Source organism: Chlorocebus sabaeus, chromosome 6 (assembly GCF_047675955.1).
Source record: "Chlorocebus sabaeus isolate Y175 chromosome 6, mChlSab1.0.hap1, whole genome shotgun sequence".
Lineage (NCBI taxonomy): Eukaryota > Metazoa > Chordata > Mammalia > Primates > Cercopithecidae > Chlorocebus > Chlorocebus sabaeus.
The window spans coordinates 47720014-47747945 of NC_132909.1; the positions used below are offsets into that span (position 1 = coordinate 47720014).

General features: G+C 53.3%; 1 protein-coding gene across 2 annotated transcripts in view; it reads left to right on the top strand.

Annotated features, from left to right (window-relative positions):
* NOTCH3 (notch receptor 3) overlaps positions 1-27512 on the top strand; it is a 46477-nt gene extending 18965 nt beyond the window's left edge. For both annotated transcript variants that reach the window (XM_073016848.1, XM_007995573.3), the window contains exons 12-33: positions 12-122; positions 1288-1480; positions 1559-1710; positions 1941-2054; positions 2504-2659; positions 5774-5999; positions 6430-6631; positions 6764-6911; positions 7338-7522; positions 8090-8222; positions 8303-8560; positions 8644-8762; positions 9508-10073; positions 13194-13526; positions 15661-15815; positions 15935-16157; positions 16319-16403; positions 19715-19877; positions 21027-21331; positions 21602-21749; positions 24577-24674; positions 25423-27512. In XM_073016848.1, the coding sequence (XP_072872949.1) occupies positions 12-122; positions 1288-1480; positions 1559-1710; positions 1941-2054; positions 2504-2659; positions 5774-5999; positions 6430-6631; positions 6764-6911; positions 7338-7522; positions 8090-8222; positions 8303-8560; positions 8644-8762; positions 9508-10073; positions 13194-13526; positions 15661-15815; positions 15935-16157; positions 16319-16403; positions 19715-19877; positions 21027-21331; positions 21602-21749; positions 24577-24674; positions 25423-26475 (5126 nt within the window). In that variant the 3' untranslated portion in view covers positions 26476-27512. The remainder of the gene's footprint in view (positions 1-11; positions 123-1287; positions 1481-1558; positions 1711-1940; positions 2055-2503; positions 2660-5773; positions 6000-6429; positions 6632-6763; positions 6912-7337; positions 7523-8089; positions 8223-8302; positions 8561-8643; positions 8763-9507; positions 10074-13193; positions 13527-15660; positions 15816-15934; positions 16158-16318; positions 16404-19714; positions 19878-21026; positions 21332-21601; positions 21750-24576; positions 24675-25422) is intronic.
* The last annotated feature ends 420 nt before the right edge of the window (positions 27513-27932 follow it).

Here is a 27932-nt window from a genome sequence, read left to right on the forward strand (position 1 = left end):
CTGGCCACCAGGTGTGAACTGCGAAGTGAACATTGACGACTGTGCCAGCAACCCCTGCAGCTTTGGAGTCTGCCGTGATGGTATCAACCGCTACGACTGTGTCTGCCAACCTGGCTTCACAGGTGGGCAAGTGGCTGCCATGGAGAGGGGGTCCTTAGATCGAGGGTGAAGTCGCTCGTTTCTGTGGGCTTGTTTTGCCCGTATCTTTGCAGACTCTTGTCCAACGAAGTTGTCCATGCTTTGCCCTGAGTCTGTGCTGTCTCATTGGCATAAGGTTGTTTTGATATTATTCTGGAGGCCGGACGCGGTGGCTCACGCCTGTAATCCCAGCGCTTTGGGAGGCCAAGGCAGGTGGATCACTTGAGGTCAGGAGTTTGAGATCAGCCTGGCCAAAATGGTGAAACCCCATCTCTACTAAAAATACAAAAATTAGCCGGGCGTGGTGGCAGGCGCCTGTAGTCCCCGCTACTTGGGAGGCTGAGGCAGGACAATTGCTTGAACCCAGGAGGTGGAGGTGGCATTGAGCCAAGATTGTGCCACTGCACTCCAGCCTGGGCGACAGAGTGAGACTTCATCTTAAAAAAAACACACATACACACAAACAAGAAAAGATTATTCTGGAACACAGATGAAAGTGTCCAAACTCAGTGACTAGGTTATTTCTTAATGGGACTAAAGTAATTCTTGGTGGAAATGAATGGGATTTTGCTAAGTGTGTTGGCTCATGTCTGTAGTAATCCCAGCACTTTGGGAGGCTGAGATGTGAGGATCACTTGAGCCCAGGAATTCGAGACTAGCCTGGGCAACATAATGAAACCCTGTCTCTACAAAAAATAAACACACTCCCCAAGCCAGATTAGTCAATAAGTAGATAAACACACACACACGCACACAATTAGTCGGACGTGCTGGTGTGCCACTGTAGTCCCAGCCAGTCAGGAGGCTGAGATGGGAGGATCACTTGAGCCCAGGAGGTCAAGGCTGTGGTGAACTATGATCACGCCACTGCAGTCCAGCCTGGGAGACAGAGTGCGACCCTATCTCAAAAAAATAAGAAGAAAAGAAAAAGAAAGCGACTTCATGGAAATTTGGGGACCAGAATGATCTGGGGCAAGGCAGCTCTTGTTTGAGGAGGTGGGTGTCCTAATTTGCACAAGAGCTGATGCATTACGAAAAAGAGGTTGTCCTTGCTCGGGGGTGTGGGTGTGCTAAGTGGGGTCAGATCGTCCCTCCCTGGTTGTCCCTGCTGCCTTTGTTCTGAGATGAGATTGCTTGTGTACTCCCCAGGGCCCCTTTGTAACGTGGAGATCAATGAGTGTGCTTCCAGCCCGTGCGGCGAGGGAGGTTCCTGCGTGGATGGGGAAAACGGCTTCCGCTGCCTCTGCCCGCCCGGCTCCTTGCCCCCACTCTGCCTCCCCCCGAGCCATCCCTGTGCCCATGAGCCCTGCAGTCACGGCATCTGCTATGATGCACCTGGCGGGTGAGGGCCCTTCTCAACCTCAGACACCGCCTCCTCTCCCTGGCCTACCTCCTTGGCCTGACTACCTTCCCCTGCCAGGTTCCGCTGTGTGTGTGAGCCTGGCTGGAGTGGCCCCCGCTGCAGCCAGAGCCTGGCTCGAGATGCCTGTGAGTCTCAGCCCTGCCGGGCCGGCGGGACATGCAGCAGCGATGGGATGAGTTTCCACTGCACCTGCCCCCCTGGTGTCCAGGGTGTGTACCTCACCTTCCCTCCGCAGCCCCACCAACACCATTGGCCTCATCTCTCTTCTCCTCTACTCTCTCCTCCCCATATATTGGCTTCTTTTTTGCTTTCAATCATTTCCCTCCAGGAGCTTGGGAGGTGGGTATCGAAGTGGGGACGGGTTGGGGGAGGTGGGGGGAGATGGGATCAGGGAATCCCTCAAGGCTGTCTCTGCTTCCTTCTCTTCCACCCCCCCCAGGACGTCAGTGTGAGCTCCTCTCCCCCTGCACCCCGAACCCCTGTGAGCATGGGGGCCGCTGCGAGTCTGCTCCTGGCCAGCTGCCTGTCTGCTCCTGCCCCCAGGGCTGGCAAGGTATGTCACCTGCTTCTTTCCCTTCCTCCTCTCCATCTCCTCTGCCCCCTGCCCTATCGGGATTGATGCTGGGGATCCGGAGGGGGACCATCCCCAGCCCTGCCTTTGAGAGAGGCTTCCTTCTGGGAAAGACAGCTGGACACAGATCTGCAGCCTGTGTGGGTCAGCCCGTGGAAGAGGAAGGGCTATGGGGCTAGAAATGCTGGGACTCGGTGGGGTTTGGGGTATAGCTTCCTGGAGGAGCAGACCTCATAGTAGGTGTTTGCCACCTACTGAGACAGGGAGACGACCGTTCTGAAACTGCATATGCAAAATGCCCACACACGAAGACAGCATGGCTTATTTTGCCTTCACCCATCTCGGCCTGCAGGTTCTTCCTGACCCCCAGGTCCCTGGGACCCTGCTCTATACCCTGTAACCCTAGGTGTGACCTTGCTCCCCACCCTCAGGCCCACGATGCCAGCAGGATGTGGACGAGTGTGCTGGCCCCGCACCCTGTGGCCCTCATGGTATCTGCACCAACCTGGCAGGGAGTTTCAGCTGCACCTGCCATGGAGGGTACACTGGCCCTTCCTGCGATCAGGACATCAATGACTGTGACCCCAGTGAGTGCAGGGGAGCTCTTGGGGGTGCTGCTCTGGGGAACACAGTCATTAAGCTTGAACTGTGTGCCTGGCACTGTGCTGTCATTTCATCTTCACAGTTATCTTACTTGTCCCGTTTTATTCATATGGAAACCTAGGCCCAAGGAGGTTGAGTGACTTCTTGCCCGAGGCTATGGAACGAGTTAGGGAATGAGCTGGGCTTAGAACCCTGGAGTCTGTGCACTGCCCCTTTTTTTTTTTTTTTTTTTTTGAGACAGTCTTAGCTCTGTTACTGGAGTGCAGTGGTGCAATCATGGCTCACTGCAACCTCCACTCTCTGGGCTCAGGTGCCTCAGCCTCCCCAGTGGCTGGGACTATAGGCGCGCACCACCACACCCAGCTAATCTTTTGTATTTTTTGTAGAGATGGAGTTTCGCCATGTTGCCCATGGTGGTCTCCAATTCCTGGGCTCAAGCAATCTACCCGCCTCCACCTCCCAAAGTGCTGGGATGACAGGCGTGAACCACCACACCTGGCCTGAGTGCACCATCTTTGAGAGCAAGCGAGTTAATATCGTGTGCAGAGTGTGAGATAAAAGGCCCCCCAGAGGCCGGGTGCGGTGGCTCACGCCTGTAATCCCAGCACTTTGGGAGGCCGAGGCAGGTGGATCACCTGAGGTTGTGAGTTCGAGACCAGCCTGACCAACATGGGGAAACCCCGTCTCTACTAAAAATACAAATTTAGCAGGGTGTGGTGGCGCATGCCTGTAATCCCAGCTACTTGGGAGGCTGAGGCAGGAGAATCGCTTGAACCTGGGAGGCAGAGGTTGCGGTGAGGTGAGATCGTGTCATTGCAATCCAGCCTGGGCAACAAGGAAAAACTGTCTCAAAAACAAAAAAGAAACAAACAAAAAGGCCCCCCAGAGGATTCCCCAGGGATGCTGCCCAATAGACAAATAACACAAGCCACTTATGCAATTTTAAATTTTCTAGTAGTCACATTAAAAATAAACACAAACTAGAGATATTAATTTAATATCATTTATTTATTTATTTATTTATTATTTATTCAGAGTGAGGCTCTGTTGCCCTGGCTGGAGTGCAGTGGTGCGATTTTGGCTCAGTGCAGTCTCGAACTCCTGGGCTGAGGCAATCCTCCTGTCTTAACCTCCTGAGTAGCTAGGATTATAGGCACTCACTACCATGCCTAGCTAATATTTTTATTTTAATTTTGTAGATATGGGGTCTCGCTACGTTGTCTAGGCTGGTCTCAAACTCCTGGCCTCAAACCACCCTCCTGCCTTGGCCTCTCAAACTGCTGCCACTGTGCCTGGCCAAATTTAATATATTTAAATTTAATTTATTGAATGTATATAATCGGCTGGGCGTGGTGGCTCACGCCTGTAATCCCAGCACTTTGGGAGGCTGAGACAGGTGGATCACCTGAGGTCAGAAGTTCAAGACCAGCCTGACCAACATGGAGAAACCCCGTCTCTACTAAAAATACAAAATTAGCCCTGCATGGTGGCGCATGCCTGTAATCCCAGCTACTCAGAAGGCTGAGGCAGGAGAATCACTTGAACCCAGGAGGCGGGAGGTTGTGGTGAGCTGAGATTGTGTCATTGTGCTCCAGCCTGGGCAACAAGAGCGAAACTCCATCTCAAAAAATAAAATAAATAAATAAATAAAAGTAAATGTATATAATCTATTTTATTTAACCCAATATATTAACATATCATTTCAACATGTAATCAGTATAAAAAGTGTTAATGAGATATTTTACATTTTTTCCTTTTTTTTTTTTTTTTTTTGAGACGGAGTCTCGCTGTGTCACCCAGGCTGGAGTGCAGTGGCCGGATCTCAGCTCACTGCAAGCTCTGCCTCCCGGCTTCACGCCATTCTCCTGCCTCAGCCTCCTGAGCAGCTGGGACTACAGGCGCCCGCCACCTTGCCCGGCTAGTTTTTTTTTTTGTATTTTTTAGTAGAGACGGGGTTTCACTGGGTTAGCCAGGATGGTCTCGATCTCCTGACCTCGTGATCCGCCCGCCTCGGCCTCCCAAAGTGCTGGGATTACAGGCTTGAGCCACCGCGCCCGGCCCATTTTTTCCTTTTTTTAATTTTTTGGAGACAAGGTCTCACTCTGTCACCCAGACTAGGGTGCAGTGGTGTGGTCATGACTCACTGCAGCCTTGATCTCCCAGGCTCAAGTGATCCTCCCATCTCAGCCTCCCCAGTAGCTGGGACTACAGGTGTGCACCACCACAGCCAGCTAATCTTTGTATTTTTTATAGAAATGGGGTCTTGCCATGTTGCCCAGGTTGGTCTCCAACTCCTGAGCTCAAGTGATCTGCCCACCTTGGCCTCCCAAAATGTTGGGATTACAAGTGTGTGCCACCTATTCTTTTTCATACCATGTCTTCAAAATCTGAAACCCAGTGTGTATTTTACATTTATAGCACATCTCCATTTAGTCACAATTTCAAGAACTCAGTAGCCACATGTGGCTAATGGCCACTGTCCTTGGCTTGTCCCAAGCACAGGAATTAGATCAGGCACAATTAGCAGCATTTGCTCGGCAGCTTAAAGGGACATTTTGGTTCTCCCAACATCCTGCCCTTGCCACATAGGTGAGGTTTCCAGATAAAGGAGGGGACGAGGCCACAGAAGGGGATGGATTTAGATTCCTCTGATCAAATGCACCTGATCCCAGTTGAACCTGGTTTCCTCCTGAACTCTTTTTTTTTTTTTTTTTTTTTTTGAGACGGAATCTCGCTCTGTCGCCCAGGCTGGAGTGCAGTGGCGGGATCTCAGCTCACTGCAAGCCCCGCCTCCCGGGTTTATGCCATTCTCCTGCCTCAGCCTCCTGAGTAGCTGGGACTACAGGCGCCCGCCACGTCGCCCGGCTAGTTTTTTGTATTTTTTTAGTAGAGACAGGGTTTCACCGTGTTAGCCAGGATGGTCTTGATCTTCTGACCTTGTGATCCGCCCGTCTCGGCCTCCCAAAGTGCTGGGATTACAGGCTTGAGCCACCGCGCCCGGCCTCCTCCTCAATTCTTCTCAATCCAAGGCATATCCCAGTCAGACTGGACTAATGGGAGCAAAGTAGGTGACCAGACTGCCTTTCTCCTGTCCGCAGACCCATGCCTGAACGGTGGCTCGTGCCAAGACGGCGTGGGCTCCTTTTCCTGCTCTTGCCTCCCTGGTTTCGCCGGCCCACGATGCGCCCGCGACGTGGACGAGTGCCTGAGCAACCCCTGCGGCCCGGGCACCTGCACCGACCACGTGGCCTCCTTCACCTGCACCTGCCCGCCAGGCTACGGAGGCTTCCACTGTGAACAGGACCTGCCCGACTGCAGCCCCAGGTGGGCGGGGCCTCTGTTTGGAGCGCAGGGACTCTGACTTGGGATGGGGCCTGGGACCTGGGACGAAGTGGGGTCAGGAAGGACTAGGGGGAGTCCTCAGCTTGATACCCACTGCGGACTGTGATGACTAATGGGGCAGGGCCAGGGAAGGAGCAGGGCGTCTGTTTGGAGGTCACCTCGGAGTCTGGTGCCTGAGAGGGCATGGCCTCCAGGTGGCTCTCACCTTAGGGCTGAAGTCCCTGGTAAATTGGGGCTAAGGGACTTGGTTGGCTTCTGCTGGGGCTGCAGCTTCTTGCGGAGATAAGTGTCAGGGAGTGGGACTTCACCAACTCTACCAGTGGCACTCAGCGCTTCCAGCGGGAGTCAGGCAGGAGGGCGGGGCCTGTGAGGGGGCGGAGCCTGATTCTCCCTCCCACTCCTTCCGCTCCAGCTCCTGTTTCAATGGCGGGACCTGCGTGGACGGTGTGAACTCGTTCAGCTGCCTGTGCCGTCCCGGCTACACAGGAGCCCACTGCCAACATGAGGCAGACCCTTGCCTCTCGCGGCCCTGCCTACACGGGGGCGTCTGCAGCGCCGCCCACCCTGGCTTCCGCTGCTCCTGCCCCCAGAGCTTCACGGGCCCGCAGTGCCAGGTGGGTGGAGTTACTGGGGACCTGGGGGAGGAGCCTGCCTGGGATCCTAGGAGGGAGAAGCCAAGTCGGAGCACAGTTTCTCCCAGACTACCTCCTACCCCCCAGTACTGACTCTGAGTGCTTCCCCCCCAGACGCTGGTGGATTGGTGCAGCCGCCAACCTTGTCAAAACGGGGGTCGCTGCATCCAGACTGGGGCCTATTGCCTTTGTCCCCCGGGATGGAGCGGACGTCTCTGTGATATCCGAAGCCTGCCCTGCAGGGAGGCCGCAGCCCAGATCGGTGAGTGGGAGCACGCGGGCGGGGCTGTGGGGCCTCGGGAGGGGGCTCGTGCACGTACCTTCTGCTAGTGTGAGCCGAATGGGGGTGCCACAGAGCTTATGCGGCAGGGTGGGGTGTGTGGCTGAGTGGTGTGGGTGTGTGAGCATGTGACAACTGGCTGGGATGGTGTGTGTGTCTGTCACTGTGAGACAGCAGGGATGGTATATGTGCTACAGGGTGTGACGGAGCTGCTGTGAGCGTGGAAGGCATGTGTGTGTATGTCAGCGATGAGACCTTGCCTGCTGGAAGGATGTGCGACAACCTGATGGAGTGTGGGTGCGATCCTGTGGACCCATTCTGGCAAGGATGTTGGAAGATGTGTGTGATGGAGGCAGAAGGGGGATGTATGGGGTTACCTCTGTTCCTGTGCCACTCTCCTCTTTGCAGGGGTGCGGCTGGAGCAGCTGTGTCAGGCGGGTGGGCAGTGTGTGGATGAAGACAGCTCCCACTACTGCGTGTGCCCAGAGGGCCGTACTGGTAGCCACTGTGAGCAGGAGGTGGACCCTTGCTTGGCCCAGCCCTGCCAGCATGGGGGGACGTGCCGTGCCTATATGGGGGGCTACATGTGTGAGGTAAGGGGGCGCTCCCCAGGAGAAGGAAGAGAGGGTGGGCATGCTTGGTTGTGTCTGGGCACACATTTCTGTGCATCTGTGACTGTGTGTGTTTATGTCTCTAGATGTGTCTGAGTTTTTGCTTTTGTGACTCTTGGTATATCTGTGGGTGTCACTCTGGGTAGATCTGGGGTGTTTGTTTTTTGAGACAGGGCCTCACTCTGTCACCCAGACTGTCGTGCAGTGGCACAATCTCGGCTCACTGCAACCTCTGCCTCCCAGGTTCAGGTGATTCTCCTGCCTCAGCCTCTGGTATAGCTGGGAATATAGGCGCCCACCACCATGCCCAGCTAATTTTTGTAGTTTTCATAGAGACGGGGTTTCACCATGTTGGCCAGGCTGGTCTTGAACTCCTGACCTCAGGTGATCTGCACACCTCGGCCTCCCAAAGTTCTGGGATTACCTACTGGTAGTGCGCTGGACATCTGTGTGTGTCCTTTTGTGCTGGGGTTCTTTGTGCCTTCATGGGTATGTCCAGTTGTGTCTGTCACACTAAGCTGAGTGGGTCCCTCTCTTGCCCCACTGAAGTGTCTTCCTGGCTACAATGGTGATAACTGTGAGGACGACGTGGACGAATGTACCTCCCAGCCCTGCCAGCATGGGGGTTCATGCATTGACCTCGTGGCCCGCTATCTCTGCTCCTGTCCCCCGGGAACGCTGGGTATGCCAGGGCCAGAGTTGGGGGACAGGATGGGAGGCTGTCTTCATTCCCTCCTGACCACCCCCCGTTTCTTCCCCCAGGCGTGCTCTGCGAGATTAATGAGGATGACTGCGGCCCAGGCCCACCCTTGGACTCAGGGCCCCGGTGCCTACACAATGGCACCTGTGTGGACCTGGTGGGTGGTTTCCGCTGCACCTGTCCCCCAGGATACACTGGTTTGCGCTGCGAGGCAGACATCAATGAGTGTCGCTCAGGTGCCTGCCACTCGGCACACACCCGGGACTGCCTGCAGGACCCAGGCGGGGGTTTCCGTTGTCTTTGTCATGCTGGCTTCTCAGGTAAGCATTGGAGAAGGGGCTGGCCTGGGACCCCGCCTGTTATTCCCCAACTGTGGTTGATCTACATGTTCCTGCCCGCTCAGGTCCTCGCTGTCAGACTGTCCTGTCTCCCTGCGAGTCTCAACCATGCCAGCATGGAGGCCAGTGCCGTCCTAGCCCGGGTCCTGGGGGTGGGCTGACCTTCACCTGTCACTGTGCCCAGGTAGGTGTCGGTGTCGGCCCTTGGAGGCGGGGCAGGGGCGTGGCCTCTGGAGTAGTGGGGCGTGGCGTCTAGGAGGAGGATGTGGCTTTAGGGGAAACTTCGAAGGGAAGGGAGTTTCTGGAAAATGCTGACATTTCTAACGGGTGTGGTAGCTCATACCTGTAATCCCAGCACTTTGGGAAGCCTAGGCGGGAAGATCACTTGAGGCCAGGAGTTCGAGACCAGCCTGGGCAACATGGTGAAACCCTGTCTTTACGAAAAATACAAAAATTGGCCGGGTGTAGTGGCAACCGCCTGTAATCCCAGCTACTTGGGAGGCTGAGGCAGGAGAATCGCTTGAACGTGGGAGGCAGAGGTTGCAGTGAGCCGAGATCGTGCCACTGCACTCCAGCCTGGCGACAGAGTGACACTCTGTCTCAAAAAACAAAGAAACAACCCCCCGCCCCCGACATTTCCTGGAGGTTTGAAGGGAAAAGGGGGTGAGGCTGGTAATCGGGGGACGTGGCCTCCCGGGGTGGCGGGGCGTGTCTGCCAGGTGGGGTCTCCGTTGTGGAAAGGTGAGAGGTTGGGCGGGACATGGGGAGGTTGTGGGGGGCGGGTCTCAACCTTCCTTAATCTTGACCTCTTCTCTTCCCCCTCTCTCCCCTTGACTCTTCTTTTCGCCACTCCTCCATTTCTTCTCCTCCTTCCCTCCACTCCCCTCCTTCACTATTTTTCCTCCCTCCCCAAACCTGACCACCCCCAGCCATTCTGGGGTCCGCGTTGCGAGCGGGTGGCGCGCTCCTGCCGGGAGCTGCAGTGCCCGGTGGGCGTCCCATGCCAGCAGACGCCCCGCGGACCGCGCTGCGCCTGCCCCCCAGGGTTGTCGGGGCCCTCCTGCCGCAGTTTCTCGGGGTCGCCGCCGGGGGCCAGCAACGCCAGCTGCGCGGCCGCCCCCTGTCTCCACGGGGGCTCCTGCCGCCCTGCGCCGCTCGCGCCCTTCTTCCGCTGCGCTTGCGCGCAGGGTTGGACCGGGCCGCGCTGCGAGGCGCCCGCCGCGGCACCCGAGGTCTCGGAGGAGCCGCGGTGCCCGCGCGCCGCCTGCCAGGCCAAGCGCGGGGACCAGCGCTGCGACCGCGAGTGCAACAGCCCGGGCTGTGGCTGGGACGGCGGCGACTGCTCGCTGAGCGTGGGCGACCCCTGGCGGCAGTGCGAGGCGCTACAGTGCTGGCGCCTCTTCAACAACAGCCGCTGCGACCCCGCCTGCAGCTCGCCCGCCTGCCTCTACGATAACTTCGACTGCCACGCCGGTGGCCGCGAGCGCACTTGCAAGTGAGCCCATCCACCCGATCGATCCGTCTGTCTATGCATCCATCCCAGTCTGTCTGTCCATGGGCCCTGCCTCTCTTTCTACCTGCCCATCCACTTGCCCCGTCTGTTTCTCTGTGCACCCTATCTGCCCATCAGTGTGTCCCATGTGTCTGTCTGTCTGTTCATCCATGTGTCCTGCCTATCTTGTTCTTGTTTCTATCTGCGTATGCACTTCTCTGCCCCGTTTGTCTGCCCTTTTCTCCATCCAAGAATTTCTTTTTCTTTTTCTTTTTCTTTTTCTTTTTCTCCCCAAGACGGAGTCTTGCTCTGTGGCCCAGGCTGGAGTGCAGTTTCGCGATCTCGGTTCACTGCAACCTCTGCCTCCCAGGTTCAAGTGATTTCCTGCCTCAGCCTCTGAAATAGCTGAGATTACAGGCGTGAGCCACCGTGCCCAGCCGAATTCCTTTTTTTTTTTTTTTTTTTTTGAGACAGAGTCTTGCTCTGTGGCCCAGGCTGGAGTGCAGTGGCGTGATCTCAGCTCACTGCAACCTCTACCTCCTGGGCTCAAGTAATCCTCACACCTCAGCCTCCTGAGGAGCTGGGACCACAGGTGTGAGCCACAGCGCCCGGGTAACTTTTGTGCTTTTTTTAAGAGATGGGGTTTCACCGTATTGTCCAGGCTAATCTTGAACACTTGAGCTCAAAGCAATCCAACCAGCTTAGCCTCTCAAAGTGCTGGGATTATGGGCCTGAGCCACCTCACCTGACCTAAGAATTTTTTTTTATCAGCCGAGCACAGTGGCTTACACCTGTAATCCCAGCATTTGGGAGGCAGAGGTGGGCAAATCACCTGAGGTCAGGAGTTTGAGATCAGCCTGGGAAACACGGTGAAACCCTGTCTCTACTAAAAATACAAAATTAGCCGGGCGTGATGGCACATGCCTATAATCCCAACTACTTGGGAGGCCGAGGCAAGAGAATCACTGAGATCATGCCATTGCACTCCAGCCTGGGCAACAAGAGTAAATCTCCGTCTCACCAAAAAAAATAAATAAATAAAATAAAAAATAAAAGAAATAAAATTCCTTTTATTCCTCTGTGTACGCTGCACCCCTGCTTGTCCATCCTTGGGCTGAATCTGTCCATCCATGCAATCTTTTTGCTCCTCTATATGGCTGTCTATCTGTTTTGTGCGTGCCCCTGACTGTCCCTGCCTCTCGTCTGCCCCTTTCTCTGTCTGTCCTAGGCAGTCCATCTGTCTGTTCCTACACCCTGCCCCTTCTGTTCCTCTGCGTACCTCTCTGTCTGCTTGGAACCCTCCACCTCATTAATTTCCACATCCCCAACTTCTCTGCTTCCCCCCCAGTCACTTGTCTCCAGCCACCCTGGCCTCTCAGCTGTTCCCCAGATACCCCAGGCTTGATCCCACATCAGGGCCTTTGCACAAGCTGTTCCTACTGCCTGGCTGTTCCCTTCCCCCACAGGGTTCCTCTCTCACCTCCTTCAAATCTTTGCTGAAATGGTGGTACCTTCTCAGTGAGCACCTCCCTGATCACCCCCAGCCCTTCCTCTGCTTTATTTTTCTTCTTAGCATTTAATTCCAGCCAGCACTATGTGTGTGCATGTTCATATATATATATATATATATATATATTTTTTTTTTTTTTTTTTTTTTTTGAGACAGGATTTCTCTCCCATTGCCCAGGCTGGAGTGCAGTGGTGTGATCTTGGCTCACTGCAACCTCCACCTTCTGGGTTCAAGCTATTCTCCTGCCTCAGCTTCCTGAGTAGCTGGGATTACAGGCACCAGCCACCATGCCCGACTAATTTTTGTATTTGTAGTAGAGATGGGGTTTCACCATGTTGGCCAGGCTGACCTAGAACTTGTGACCTCAGGTGATCCGTACACCTCGGCCTCCCAAAGTGCTGGGATTACAGGCATGAGTCACCGCACCCAGCCTGTATTTTGATTTTATTGATGAGTAATGGAGATGCTGTATATTTGGTTCATGTATCTCCCTTACTGTCTGTGCTCACCCAGTGGAATGCTAGCTGCACGTGGGCCAGGAATTGTGGCTGGACCTTATTCTTGTGCCTGCAGTAGTGCTCAACACATGGCAGTCAGTCAGTTAGTATTTACCGATTAATGAATAGTTAGCCAGTGAGGCCTGGAGTGTGGTGTGGGCTTGTAGTCCCAGCCACTTGGGAGACTGAGGAGGGAGGATCATTTGGGTCCAGGAGTCTGAGACTGCAGAGAGCTATGATCGCACCACTGCACTCCAGCCTGGGCAACAGAGCAAGACCCCATTTCAATCAATCAATTAAAAAAAATTATCAAGGGCCGGGCACGGTGGCTTATCCCAGCACTTTGGGAGGCCAAGGCAGGTGGATTACCTGAGGTCAGGAGTTCAACGCAGCCTGACCAACATGGTAAAACCCTGTCTCTGCTAAAAATACAAAAATTAGACAGGTGTGGTGGTGCATGCCGGTAATCCCAGTTACTTGGGAGGCTGAGGTGGGAGAATTGCTGGAACCAGGGAGGTGGAGGCTGCAGTGAGCGGAGAGATCATGTTAACTGCATTACGGCCTGGGCGACAGAGCAAGACTCCGTCTCAAAAAAAAAAAAAAAAAAAAAAAAAAAAAAAGGCCGGGCGCGGTGGCTCAAGCCTGTACTCCCAGCACTTTGGGAGGCTGAGGCGGGCGGATCACGTGGTCAGGAGATCGAGACCATCCTAGCTAACACGGTGAAACCCCTTCTCTACTAAAAAATACAAAAAAAACTAGCCGGGCGAGGTGGCGGGCGCCTGTAGTCCCAGCTACTCGGGAGGCTGAGGCAGGAGAATGGCGTAAACCCGGGAGGCGGGGCTTGCAGTGAGCTGAGATCTGGCCACTGCAATCCAGCCTGGGCGACAGAGCGAGACTTCGTCTCAAAAAAAAAAAAAAAAAAAAGAAAAAAAAAAAAAAAAAAGATTGTCCAGTGAATGACAAGATTTGCAGAAAGCCTGACATGGGTCCGTACATTCCAGTCCCCTGTGCAAGCCTTATCTGGAGTCTTTGTGCTCTATGGTGTGAATGCATGGAGGAGGATCCTCTCTTCTGACCCCTGACCCCACCCCTCTCTGCCTCATCCTTCCCCACCAGCCCGGTGTACGAGAAGTACTGCGCAGACCACTTTGCGGATGGCCGCTGCGACCAGGGCTGCAACACGGAGGAGTGCGGCTGGGATGGGCTGGATTGCGCCAGCGAGGTGCCGGCCCTGCTGGCCCGCGGCGTGCTGGTGCTCACAGTGCTGCTGCCGCCAGAGGAGCTACTGCGTTCCAGCGCCGACTTTCTACAGCGGCTCAGCGCCATCCTGCGCACCTCGCTGCGCTTCCGCCTGGACGCGCACGGCCAGGCCATGGTCTTCCCTTACCACCGGCCCAGTCCTGGCTCCGAACCCCGGGCCCGTCGGGAGCTGGCCCCCGAGGTGATCGGGTGAGTGATCCCACCTGGAAGAGCCGCCGTGGCCGGGGAGAGGAGAGATGCGGTTAATCCAGGTCTTGTGTGTTTCATTTCACTTAATGCCTTTACCACCAGATGTCAGGAGCACCGCCTCCTGGCTGTGATGAGCAAAAATGCCTCCAGATGGAGCTAATGCTTCTGGGGTAGAATTGCCCAGGTCTAGTGCTGGCTCCTGGGGAGGCAGGTTGCTAAATGGCTGGGCAGAGTGGTTAAAGACATGTGTAGGGTTTTTCTCCTCTTCTTTTTCTTCTTTTTTTTTTTTTTTTTTTTGAGACAGAGTCTCTCTCTGTCGCCCAGGCTGCCCGGCTCACTGCAACCTCCGCCTCCTGCGCCCAAGCAATCCTCTGCCTCAGCCTCCAGAGTAACTGGGATTACTGCCACCCGCCACCACGCCGGGCTAATTTTCTTCTTCTTAAAGACATGGAAGATAAAGCCGAGCACAATGGTGTATTTCTGTAGTCGCAGCTACTTGGAGGATCGCTTGAGCCCAGGAATTCAAATCTAGTCTGGGCAACATAGCAAGACACCCATCTCTTTTTTTTTTTTTTTTTTTTTGAGACAGAGTGTCGCTCTGTCGCTCGGGCTGGAGTGCAGTGGTGTGATCTCAGCTCACTGCAAGCTCCGCCTCCCAGGTTCACGCCATTCTCCTGCCTCGCCTCCTGAGTAGCTGGGACTATAGGCCCCCGCCACCGCGCCCCGCTAATTTTTGTTTGTATTTTTAGTAGAGACGGGGTTTCACCGTGTTAGCCAGGATGGTCTCGGTCTCCTGACCTCGCGATCCTCCCACCTCGGCCTCGAGACCAACCTGACCAACATGGAGAAACCCTGTGTATACTAAAAATACAAAATTACTGGGGCGTGGTGGCGCATGCCTGTAATCCCAGCTACTCGAGAGACTGAGGCAGGAGAATTGCCTGAACCCGGAGGCGGAGGTTGTGGTGAGCCGAGATCGCATTATTGCACTCCAGCCTGGGCAACAAGAGTGAAACTCTGTCTCAAAAAACAAAAAACACACACACACACAAACAAACAAACAACAATGTCCTGGCCAACATGGTGAAACCCCATCTCTACTAAAAATACAAAAATTAGCTGGGCATGGTAGCACCTGCCTGTAATTCCAGCTACTCAGGAGGCTGAGGCAGAGAATCACTTGAACCAGGGAGTCAGAGGTTGCAGTGAGCTGAGATTGCGCCACTGCACTCCAGCCTGGCGACAGAGCGAGACTTCATCTCAAAAACAAAAAACAAAAAACAAACAACGTCCATTAGCTGGGCGTAGTGGCCCAGGCCTGTAAACTCAGCACTTTGGGGAGGCTGAGGTGGGAGGATTGCTTGAGCCTAGAGTTCAAGACTAGCCTGGGCAACATAGTGAGATCCAGTCTGTATCCCCCCATGCCCCGCACCAAAAAAAAAAAAAAAAAAAAAATTAACCAGGTGTGGTGGCACATGCCTGTGATCCCAGCTCTTTGGGAGAATGAGATGGAAAGATTGCTCGAGGCCGGGAGGTCAAGGCTACAGTTAGCTGTGATTTCACCACTGTGCTCCAATCTGGGCGACAGAGTGAGACTCTGTCTCAAAAAACAAAACAAAACAGAACAAACGAACAAAAAAACCAAGCTGGGCTTGGCGGCTCACACGTGTAATCCCAGCAGTTTGGGAGGCCAAGGCAGGAGGATCACCTGAGGTTAGGAGTTCAACACCAGCCTTGCCAACATGGTAAAACCCCATCTCTTTTAAAAATACAAAAAAATTAGCTGGGCGTGGTGGCACATGCCTGTAATCCCAGCTACTCGGGAGGCTGAGGCAGGAGAATCGCTTGAATCCAGGAGGGGAAGTTGCAGTGAGCCCAGATAGCGCCATTGCACTCCAGCCTGGGTGCAACACCAAAAAACAATATCCATTGGATTCACAGCTCTGGGGGGACTGCTGACCACAGCAAGACACGTTTTGGGGGTGCAGTGGGGTTGGATGCCAGGTGGTTGCAGGTGGGTCATGGAAACCTGTGGGTAAAGAGCCAGGCGCTGGGGAGGGAATGTGGGACTTGGTGCCAGGGGGTGCATCAGGCAATTCTTGAACCCTCTGGTCCCTCCCTGCTGTGCCCGCAGGTCGGTAGTGATGCTGGAGATTGACAACCGGCTCTGCCTGCAGTCGCCTGAGAATGATCACTGCTTCCCCGATGCCCAGAGCGCTGCTGACTACCTGGGAGCGCTGTCAGCAGTGGAGCGCCTGGACTTCCCGTACCCACTGCGGGACGTGCGGGGTGCGACCCGGCCTTAGGGAGGGGGGTGGCGGGGACCAAGCTGGGGGCAGCCGAAGCCCCGCCCCGATGCCAAAGCCCCGCCCTCGACTGAAGCCCCGCCCCCTGCTTCCTACTCTTAGGGGAGCCGCTGGAGCCTCCAGAACCCAGCGTCCCGCTGCTGCCTCTGCTAGTGGCGGGTGCCGTCTTGCTGCTGGTCATCCTCGTCCTGGGCGTCATGGTGGCCCGGCGCAAGCGCGAGCACAGCACCCTCTGGTTCCCCGAGGGCTTCTCACTGCACAAGGACGTGGCCGCTGGTCACAAGGGCCGGCGGGAACCCGTGGGCCAAGATGCGCTGGGCATGAAGTGAGAACCCTGATCACTCCCTGTCCCTGACTACGGGGACCTTGTGAGCCCTGGACCCTGCCTTGACCTGACTCAGACCTCTGACCCCACCTCAAATCCTCCTTCCCAGCTGGACACCTCTAGTGTCCCCTCTCACATCCCCTCTTCCCATTGTCTGCCAGGAACATGGCCAAGGGTGAGAGCCTGATGGGGGAGGTGGCCACAGACTGGATGGACACAGAGTGCCCAGAGGCCAAGCGGCTGAAGGTACTGCCCCCTCTTCTGAGCTTTGCCCCCTCCTCTGGTCCCTCCCCTCAGGGTACTGGGTGGGGTCCCCAATGGATGATGGGCATAATTAGGGGATGTCACCGCTGTCCCCACCTCCCTAGCTCCAGAGAATGGTCACAGCTTTGCAATGCTGTTTTCTGCTTAGTGTGGTTCTGTGACCTCAGAGGGAGGAGGAGATTTGCCACTGGGGCCCCAAGGGTCCCTCTGGGCAGGTGGAAAATCTTTCACTCTGTCCTGCCCCTCCCCAGCCAGGATCCTGCGTCCTGGCCAGCCTGCACTCTTTCTGGAGGTGTCCCCCAATCCCAGAGAGCGAGTCTGCCTTATCTCTGTCAGTTCCTATTTTGTCCAGCATGGGGTTAGCCTGGAAGTGCTCTGAGCCAGTTCTAAGCACCATTTCATGCAGTCATGCCCTGGTTTCAGTATGAGTCAGCTGTGGCTGCCATTTAAAAATCCCACAGAGGTGGATCACCTGAGGTCAGGAGTTCGAGACCAGCCTGACCAAAATGGTGAAACCCCATCTCTACTAAAAATACAAAAGATTAGCTGGGCATGGTGGTGGGTGCCTGTAATCCCAGCTACTTGGGCTGAGGCAGGAGAGTCCCTTGAACCCGGCACTCCAGACTGGGCAACAAGAGCAAAACTCCGTCTAAAAAAAAAAAAAAAAAAAAAGGCCGGGCGCGGTGGCTCACGCCTGTAATCCCAGCACTTTGGGAGGCCGAGGCGGGTGGATCACGAGGTCAGGAGATGGAGACCACGGTGAAACCCCGTCTCTACTAAAAATACAGAAAAATTAGCCGGGCGTGGTGGCGGGTGCCTGTAGTCCCAGCTACTTGGGAGGCTGAGGCAGGAGAATGGCGTGAACCCGGGACGCGGAGCTTGCAGTGAGCCGAGATTGCACCACTGCACTCCAGCCTGGGCAACAGAGCGAGACTCCGTCTCAAAAAAAAAAAAAAAAAAAAAAGCCTGCAGCATGGGTGACTCAAACAATAGAAATTTGTTTTTTCACGGTTCTGGAGGTTGGAAGTGTAAGCCCAAGGTGCCATCAGGGTTAGTTCCTGATGAGGGTTCTCTTCCTGGCTTGCAGATGACCGCCTTCTCACTGTAGCCTCACATGGCCTTTCCTCTGTGTACACAGGGGAAAGAGAGAGAGAGATCTGGTACCCCATCCTCTTCTTGTAAGGATACCTGTCCTATTGGATTAGCGTCCCACATTTATAACCTCATATAACCTTAATTACCCCCTTAAAGGCCCTGTCTCACCAGGCTTAGTGGCTTGCACCTATAATTTCAGCTACTTGGGAGGCTGAGGCAGAAGGATTGCTTGAGTCCAGGAGTTGGAGGCTGCAGTGAGCTATGATTGCACCACTGCTCTCCAGCCTGGGTAACAGAGCAAGACCCTGTCTAAAAAAAAAAGTCCTATCTCCAAATGCAGGCACATGGAAGTTTTATATATGATTTAGGGTTTTAGTGTATGATTTTTACTTTTATTTTTATTTTTATTTTTTTGAGACCAGGTCTCACTCTGTTGCCGAGGCTGGAGTGCAGTGGCGTGATCTTGGCTCGCTGTGGCCTCCACCTTCCAGATTCAAGCGATTCTCCTGCCTCAGCCTCCCGAGTAGCTGGGATTATAGGCATGTTCTACCATGCCCGGCTAATTTTAGTATTTTTAGTAGAGACGGGGTTTCACCATGTTGGCCAGGTTGGTCTCAAACTCCTGACCTCAAGTGATCTGCCCGCCTCGGCCTCCCAAAGTGTTGGGATGACAGGTGTGAACCACCGTGCCTGGCCAGTGTATGATTTTTAGAAGGGGCGCAATTCAGTCCATACCAGACCCTTGCTAGCATTACTGAGGCACCCACTGAATATCTCTAATGCACATGAAACATCTTATTTCATCTCTTTGAGGACCCTATAAAGTAGCTATTGACATATACTTCAATTTACAAACTCCCTTCTTCTGTCCATATTTTAATGTTGTGAAATGGAGGCATCTATTACAGTGGACAGATAAAAAAATTTGCTCAACCCAGATTTTTCTCTCTTTCTCTCTTTCTTTCTTTTCATTCTTTCTTTCTTTCTTTTCTTTCTTTCATATGGAGTCTTGCTCTGTCGCTCTGGCTGGAGTGCAGTGGCGCGATCTCGGCTCACTGCAAGTTCCGCCTCCCGGGTTCACGCCATTCTCCTGCCTCAGCCTCCCGAGTAGCTGTGCTACAGGCACTCGCCACCACACCTGTCTAATTTTTTTTTTTTTGTATTTTTAGTAGAGACGGGGTTTCACCGTATTAGCCAGGATGGTCTCGATCTCCCGACCTTGTGATCCACCCGCCTCGGCCTCCCAAAGTGCTGGGATTACAGGCATGAGCCACCGCTCCCAGCCCTGACTTTTCTTTCTGCTTTCCCATCCCAAAGCAGGTATCAGAGGTATTAAAAGGGTGGCCCAATGTAATTGTGGTGGTATCTTAGCATGGTGGAATGACTGCGTCATCCTGATTTTGCCAATGAGAAGCTCAGAGCTTTAATGTGATTTGCCCAGAGACTTCCATCTACTAAGGCGCGGGGTTGGAACTTGAACCTGGATCAGATACTATCCCAAGCTGCTTATACTGTGTGCTTATAGTGCCGGCTACTCGGGCCGCTGAGGTGAGAGGATCATTTGAGACTGGGAAGTTGAGGCTGCAGTGAGGTATGATTGCACCACTGCACTCCAGCCTGAGTGACACAGTGAGACTCAGTCTCTAAAAATATAGATACGTAAATAATTAAAGCCATTTATTACTTAAAAAGACAAAAAAAAAAAAAAAAAAGAAATCTTGTATCTTCCTTTTATTAGCATCCTGGGCTGTGGCACACATTGATTTCCTGTTAATCCCAGCACTTTGGGAGGCCGAGAGGGGCAGATCACTTGAGGTCAGGAGTTCGAGACCAGTCTGGCCAACATGGTGAAATCCTGTCTCTACTAAAAATACAAAAAATTAGCCGGACACGGTGGCATGTGCCTGTAATCCCAGCTACTCCGGAGGCTGAGGCAGGAGAATCACTTGAACCCGGGAGGCAGAGGTTGCAGTGAGCCAAGATCATGCCACTTCACTCCAGCCTGGGCAACAGAGCGAGACTGCCTCAAAAACAAACAAACAAACAAAAAAAAAACAAGCAGATGGTAAATGATTTCCCAGGGCTCTGTGTATATCTCCTAAAGAGAAACCTATAGGAATGCTCAGCCTCATCCCTGGCAGCGGCTCTCCCCAGCGCCAAAGGGTGAGATCTGAGATTCTGGGTGCCTATCCCTCCAGGTAGAGGAGCCGGGCATGGGGGCTGAGGAGGCTGTGGATTGCCGTCAGTGGACTCAACACCATCTGGTTGCTGCTGACATCCGCGTGGCACCAGCCATGGCGCTGACACCACCACAGGGCGACGCAGATGCTGATGGCATGGATGTCAATGTGCGTGGCCCAGGTCAGTGACAGTGCCCCTCCCAAAGGGATGCCCCTCACCCATCCTACCTGGAAGAGGTTATTTCTGAGTCTGTGTTTTGGGAAGAACTGGTGGAGTCTCTAAGCTTCTGTGAAGGGTATGTGTTCAGCAACACTCTTGGTTGGAAGTGACAAAGGTCCAACTCAAGCTAGCTTAAGTAAAACAAGGGATTATCGACTCATGTAACTAAAAGTGGCACATTTGGATCCAGGACTCAGTTTTACCCTCTCTACCCTTTGTCTCCAATCTTACAAAACCTTCCTAATGTGCCAGCAAAAGTCTCAGGATGCATTCTGATTGGATAGACTAGGGTCACCTGCTCATCCTTGAGCCAATCAGTATGACTAGGGGGCTGGAATATGCAAATTGACCAAGCCTGATTCCCTTACCTGTCCTTGAGCCAGTGGGGGTAGGAGGGGGAGCGGGGAGGTGTGTCTCTATCCAGGACTTGAGAATAGAGAACTAGATGCAAGTGGCTCCCTAAGAAAAACGAGGACAAGTGCTTGTGTACAGTGTGTGCAGTGTAGCGGACTATGTTGTTTGATCCTCTCAGATCCATCTTTGCTATGTTTCAGGGCATTCCTGCCTTAGCTTCATTTCACTTTTGCTCCAAATGGCCTGTACTTATGGTTCTCTTTTGAAGTCCCTTTGGCTACTGGGGCCTGAAGTGCCTGGGATTTTATGTCCCTGGGGTCACCTTTTTTTTTTTTTTTTCCTTTTAAAATACTCAAATGAATTGGCAGAAAGGGGCAGCTCCTAACCAGTGGATGCACGAGTATGAGGGGGATAGTTTCTTTACCTTGAGCTGGATTAGAACTCTGGGGTACAACGCATGTTCCAGAGTCCCTCTGCAGGATCAGGGTGGAATAACCCTTTGGGAATTTACTGGAGGTTGCACACTTGCTTGACTCCCAGAGTCCCTTGTCCTGTGTTCCCTGCGCCCTAGAAGTCATTCTGTGATAAATCACATGCCCACGAATCCTCATCCTGGGTGTGGGTGTGCAGACGGGAGGATCTGCCAATCCGCATTCTTCCATGTGTCCCATTAGCTCCTAATGGGGTGCCCTTGATAACATTTCCTGGAAAAGGCCCTGTGTTTACCTTCCTGCCGACACACTCCTGTCCCCGCAGATGGCTTCACCCCGCTAATGCTGGCTTCCTTCTGTGGGGGGGCCCTGGAGCCGATACCAGCTGAAGAGGATGAGGCAGATGACACATCAGCTAGCATCATCTCCGACCTGATCTGCCAGGGGGCTCAGCTTGGGGCACGGACTGACCGTACTGGCGAGACTGCTTTGCACCTGGCTGCCCGTTATGCCCGTGCTGATGCGGCCAAGCGGCTGCTGGATGCTGGGGCAGACACCAATGCCCAGGACCACTCAGGCCGCACTCCCCTGCACACAGCTGTCACAGCCGATGCCCAGGGTGTCTTCCAGGTGAGACAGGCACACCCTCTGGACTTCGGAGCTGGGGCAGGTTTTAGACTTACCTGGATTTGAGCCCCAGTTCTGCCTTTCAGAGCTCATTTTTTCTCATTTGGAAAATGGGGATATATGGGAGTACAGTAGCTGTCAAGCAGCTGCTCTCTGAACCTCACCAATTTCAGGGGTTGGGGTGTGGGGGTTGGAGACTTCATGGGACTTAGGAGTGTTCTTGATTCCTCTGTTCCTGCCGTGACTCCTCCTGCTGCATCCACTCTGTCCTAGATTCTCATCCGAAACCGCTCTACAGACTTGGATGCCCGCATGGCGGATGGCTCAACGGCACTGATCCTGGCGGCCCGCCTGGCAGTAGAGGGCATGGTGGAAGAGCTTATCGCCAGCCATGCCGACGTCAATGCTGTGGATGAGCTTGGTAGGTTGGCAGAGGAATCAAGTCTAGGCTGGGTTAGTGTCACCTGGGCCCCGAGGGTCATGTTGGTGCAAACTCATACCCATGTTGAGACCCAATCACTGAAGCTGATGCACACATAACCAGGCTTCATGAAGCCTGCAGGGTCACGCAGGGTCACCACTAGTCCTTAGGGTGCCTCAGGGATTAGGAAAAGGTGCCTTTCCCCTGGACACTTCATTTTCACCTGCTTTGTTAGACAGACACACTCTACTTCCACCTGCTGGAAGTTATTATAATAAACGTGCACATCTGGCCATGTGTGGTGGCTCATGCCCGTGATCCCAACACTGGGAGGCAGAGGCAGGAGGATGGCTTGAGGCCAGGAGTTTGAGACCAGACTGGGAAACACAGTGGGTTCTACAAAAATTTTTTACAAGATTAGCCACGTGCGGTGGTGCATACCTGTGGCCCTAACTACTCGGAACACTGAGGTGGGAAGGTCATTTGAGTCCAGGAGGTTGAGGCTGTGAGCCGTGATTGTGCCACTGCACTCCAGCCTGGGGGACAGACTCTGTCTAAGAAGAAAAAAAAAAAAAAAAGTCTCCAGACATTGCCAAATGCTCTGAGGGCCGGGGTCGGGGAGTTTCTCCTGGTTGAGAACCATGGCTTCAGGGCAGGGCTGGCCAATAGGACTTTCTGTGATGATGGAATTATTCTCTGCACTGTCCAATATGGTAGCCACTGGCCACATGTGGTGACTTGAAATGTTGCTGGGGCAAATGAAGAACTAAATGTTTTAGTTCATTTAATTCTTTTTCTCCTTGTGTTGCTTTTTTTTTTTTTTTTTTTTTTTTTTTTTTTTTTTTTTTTTGAGAGGGAGTCTCGCTCTTATTGCCTAGGCTGGAGTGCAATGGTGTGATCTTGGCTCACGGCCACCTCCACTACCCGGGTTCCAGTGATTCTCCTGTCTCAGACTCCCAAGTGTCTGGGACTAGAGGCGCCTGCCACCATGCCTGGCTATTTTTTTTGTATTTTTAGTAGAGACGGGGTTTCGCAATGTTGGCCAGGCTAGCCTCGAACTCCTGACCTCAGGTGATCTGCCTGCCTTGGCCTCCCAAAGTGCTGGGGTTACAGGCATGAGCCACTGTGCCCAGCCTTTAAAAAAAAAAACAAAAACCAAAAAATGGCTTTATTGAGATATGATTCACATGCCATACAATTCACCCATTTAAAGTGTACAATTCAATGGCTCTTAGTATAATCAGAGTCGTACAACTATTACCACAATCAATTTTAGAACATTTCATCACCTGAAAAAGAAATTCTCACCACTTGGCCATCATCTTCCAAGCCCCTCATCTGTCCAACCCTGTGCAGCCGGTGATTTGCTTTTTGTCTCCATGGATTTGCCTGTTCCGGACATTTCATATAAATGTAATCATATGATATGTGGTCATTTTTGTTTGCCTTTTTTTCAGTTAGCATTATGTTCTCAAGGTTCACCCATGTTGAAGCATAGTTCAGCTGAATAATACTCCATTGTATTGATGGACCTTTTTTTTTTTTTTTTTTTTTAAATTTTTAGAGATAGGGTATCACTCTGTCACTCAGGCTGAAGTTCAGTGGTGTGATTATGGCTCACTGCAGCCTCAAACTCCCAGGCTCAAGTGATCCTCCCATCCCACCCTCCTGAGTAGCTGGTATTACAGGTGTGTGCCAGCACACCTGGGTAATTCTCAAATTTTTTGTGGAGATGGGGTCTTACTTTGTTGCCCAGGCTGATCTCAAACTCCTGGCCTTAAGCAATACTCCCACCTTGGCCTCCCACAGTGTTGAGATTACAGGCGTGAGCCACTGTGCCTGGCCAGAAGTTTCAATTTTGATCATGTCCAATTTATCTATTTTGTAGTTGTTATTGTTATTTGTGGGTTTGGTGTCACATCTAAGAATCTTGGCCTAATTCAAGGTCATGAAGATTTACTCTTTATGTTTTCTTCTAGATGTTTAGTTATATAGTTGGAGCTCTTATATTTAGGTTTCTGATCCATTTTGAGTGAATTTTTGTATAAAGTGTGAGGTAGGGGTCCAACTTCATTCTTTGGATGTGAATATTCAGTTGTTCCAGCACCATTAGTTGAGAAGACCATTCTTTCCCCATCGAATGGTCCTGGCACCTATTTTATTAGATTTAAATCTAAAGAACCACATGTAGGTTGGGCACAGTGGCTCATGCCTGTAATCCCAGCACTTTGGGAGGCCAAGGCTGGTGGATCACTTGAGGTTAGGAGTTTGAGACCAGTTTGGGCTCAAATATGGTTCCACATAGTGGAACTCTATCTCTATCAAAAATACAAAAAATTAGCTGGGCATGGTGGTACATGCCTGTAGTAGGGAGGCTGAGGAGGGAAAATTGCTTGAGCCTAGAAGGTGGAGGTTGCAGTGAACTAAGATTGTGCCAATGGACTCCAGCCTGGGTGACAGAACAAGACACTGCTTCAAAAATAAATAAGTGGATAAATAAGAACCATATGTGACTGGCTACTGTATTGGACATCACAACCCTAGGTTCAACTGAAGGAGGTCCACACAGCACCCCCTGTGTATAGACAGTCATGCACGTGCGTGCGTACACACACACACACACACACACATAGAGTACTTTCCCATTGCACAGAAAGAGTCATTTTGCAGATTTGCACATACATGGATCCAGACACAAGTACTTGGATATTCATGGCGAGCCTGCCTCCTCTACCCCTAGGCCACATTCTAGACAATTTCTGCTTCCCTGACATGGGGGCCCCGGGACAGGTGCCTGGTCCTGACCTCTCTCCCCTTCATCCTCCAGGGAAATCAGCCTTACACTGGGCTGCAGCTGTGAACAACGTGGAAGCCACTTTGGCCCTGCTCAAAAATGGAGCCAATAAGGACATGCAGGATAGCAAGGTGAGCCCCAGCCCTTGGTCCACCGGGGGTCAGCACTGGCACAGCGCCACTTCACTCCAGCCTGGGCATCAGAGTGAGACTCTGTCTCAAAAAACAAAATAAAACAAAACAAAACCCCAAACATTGCATTAAAATATAATTTACTTTGGTAACTAAAGTTTTTGGTGGCCCCTTAAATTTTGTGCCTAATGGCTGGGTGTGGTGGTTCACGCCTATAATCCCAGCACTTTGGGAGGTCGAGATGGGTGGAATACTTGAGGTCAGGAGTTCGAGACAGCCTGGCCAACGTAGTAAACCCCTGTCTCTACTAAAAATACAAAAATTAGCTGGGCGTGGTGGTGCACACCTGTAATCCCGGCTGCTCAGGAGGCTGACGGAGGAGAATCGCTTGAACCCGGAAGGCTGAGGTTGCAGTGAACCGAGATGGCGCCACTGCCCTCCAGCCTGGGCGACACAGCGAGACTCTGTCAAAAAAAAAAAAAAAAAAAAAAAAAGGTTATGCCTAAGGTGAGTACCTCGCTTAACTCACCCAGTCCTGGCCTGGACCCCTGGCACTTAGTAGGTGATGGATGAATGCGGTTTAGAGGAAAGAACTTGTCCAGGCTCCCTAAAGCGCAGCCGAGATTTAACCCAGGTCTGTTAAGCTCCAGTGTGCAAACTCATAGCTCTCGGGCTCCCCCAAGAGGCTGGAAGACTTTGCTACTCTTAGCCGGGGTTTTGCTGACCTCTGTGGGTTCTGGCCCCCCAGGAGGAGACCCCTCTGTTCCTGGCCGCCCGCGAGGGCAGCTATGAGGCTGCCAAGCTGCTGTTGGACCACTTTGCCAACCGTGAGATCACCGACCACCTGGACAGGCTGCCGCGGGATGTAGCCCAGGAGAGACTGCACCAGGACATCGTGCGCTTGCTGGATCAACCCAGTGGGCCCCGCAGCCCCCCTGGTACCCACGGCCTGGGGCCTCTGCTCTGTCCTCCAGGGGCCTTCCTCCCCGGCCTCAAAGCGACACAGTCGGGGTCCAAGAAGAGCAGGAGGCCCCCTGGGAAGGCGGGGCTGGGGCCGCAGGGGCCCCGGGGGCGGGGCAAGAAGCTGACGCTGGCCTGCCCGGGTCCCCTGGCTGACAGCTCGGTCACACTGTCGCCCGTGGACTCGCTGGACTCCCCGCGGCCTTTCGGTGGGCCCCCTGCTTCCCCTGGTGGCTTCCCCCTTGAGGGACCCTATGCAGCTGCCACTGCCACTGCAGTGTCTCTGGCACAGCTTGGTGGCCCAGGCCGGGCAGGTCTAGGTCGCCAGCCCCCTGGAGGATGTGTACTCAGCCTGGGCCTGCTGAACCCTGTGGCTGTCCCCCTCGACTGGGCCCGGCTGCCCCCACCTGCCCCGCCAGGCCCCTCATTCTTGCTGCCACTGGCTCCGGGACCCCAGCTACTCAACCCAGGGACCCCCGTCTCCCCACAGGAGCGGCCCCCGCCTTACCTGGCAGTCCCAGGACATGGCGAGGAGTACCCGGCGGCTGGGGCACACAGCAGCCCCCCAAAGGCTCGCTTCCTGCGGGTTCCCAGTGAGCACCCTTACCTGACCCCATCCCCTGAATCCCCTGAGCACTGGGCCAGCCCCTCACCACCCTCCCTCTCAGACTGGTCCGAATCCACGCCCAGCCCAGCCACTGCCACCGGGGCCATGGCCACCGCCACTGGGGCACTGCCTGCCCAGCCACTTCCCTTGTCTGTTCCCAGCTCCCTTGCTCAGGCCCAGACCCAGCTGGGGCCCCAGTCGGAAGTCACTCCCAAGAGGCAAGTGTTGGCCTGAGATGCTCGTCAGTTCTTAGATCTTGGGGGTGCTAAAGAGACCCCTGTCCTTCCTCCTTTCTTTCTCTGTCTCTTCCTTCCTTTTAGTCTTTTTCATCTTCTTCTCTCTTCACCAGCCCTCCTGCATCCTTGCCTTGCAGTGTGACCAAGATAGGTCATCAGCCCAGGGCTTCAGTCTTCCTTTATTTATAATGGGTAGGGGCTACCACCCACCCTCTCAGTCTTGTGAAGAGTCTGGGATCTCCTTCTTCCCCACTTCTCTCTTCCTTCATTCCTTTCTCTCTCCTTCTGGCCTCTCATTTCCTTACATTCTGACATGAATGAATTATTATTATTTTTCTTTTTCTTTTTTTTTTTTTTTTACATTTTGTATAGAAACAAATTCATTTAAACAAACTTATTATTATTATTTTTTACAAAATATATATATGGAGATGCTCCCTCCCCCTGGGAACCCCCCAGTGCCCCCGTGGGGCTGAGTCTGTGGGCCCATTTCGGCCAAGCTGGATTCTGTGTACCTAGTATACAGGCATGACTGGGATCCATGTACCGAGTACACGACCCAGGTATGTACCAAGGAGGCACCCTTGGGCACACCCACTGGGGCCAGGGGTTGGGGGAGAGTTGGGAGCCTCCTCCCCACCCCACCTCCCTCACTTCACTGCATTCCAGATGGGACGTGTTCCATAGCCTTGCTGGGGAAGGGCCCACTGCCAACTCCCTCTGCCCCAGCCCCACCCTTGGCCACCTCCTTTTGGGAACTAGGGGGCTGCTGGTGGGAAATGGGAGCCAGGGGAGATGTGTGCATTCCTTTGTCTCCCTGTAAATGTGGGACTACAAGAAGAGGAGGAGCTGCCTGAGTGGTACTTCCTCTTCCTGGTAATCCCCTGGCCCAGCCTCATGGCAGAATATAAGTATTTTTAGGCTATTTTTGTAATATGGCTTCTGGTCACGATCCCTGTGTAGCTGAATTCCCAAACCCTGCATTGTACAGCCCCCACTCCCCTCACCACCTAATAAAGGAATAGTTAACACTCAGTGTTGTTGGTCTGTGTCTAGGTAAGGTGGGGAGTGGTGGCAGTGGGACTTCTATCTCCCCCACCCAGTGCTAACTTGAGCTCCCATCTTGGGGTAAATACATTTGACTTGCCAGTCTACTTATGCTTCCTCTTTTGGCAGATGACTACCAATTGGATCAGTGGTGGTCACCTGACTTAAGTTGAGCCAATCAGATTCTTTTGCTCAAGAACCTTCTTTAATGGAGAGGCTAAGAAACTGGTCAGTTGGTGGAGCTCTTAAGGTCACAATTAGATTTAGAAATATCAGTGGCCAATTCGAGGTGGGCAAACAGATGAGCAAAGAGGGCAGAAGAATGAAGCTAATATTCAGGGAGAATCAGAAATGAGAGCTCAAATGACTCTTTGAGGGCTGGGGGGTTTCTCTCAGCTCCCAATGCAG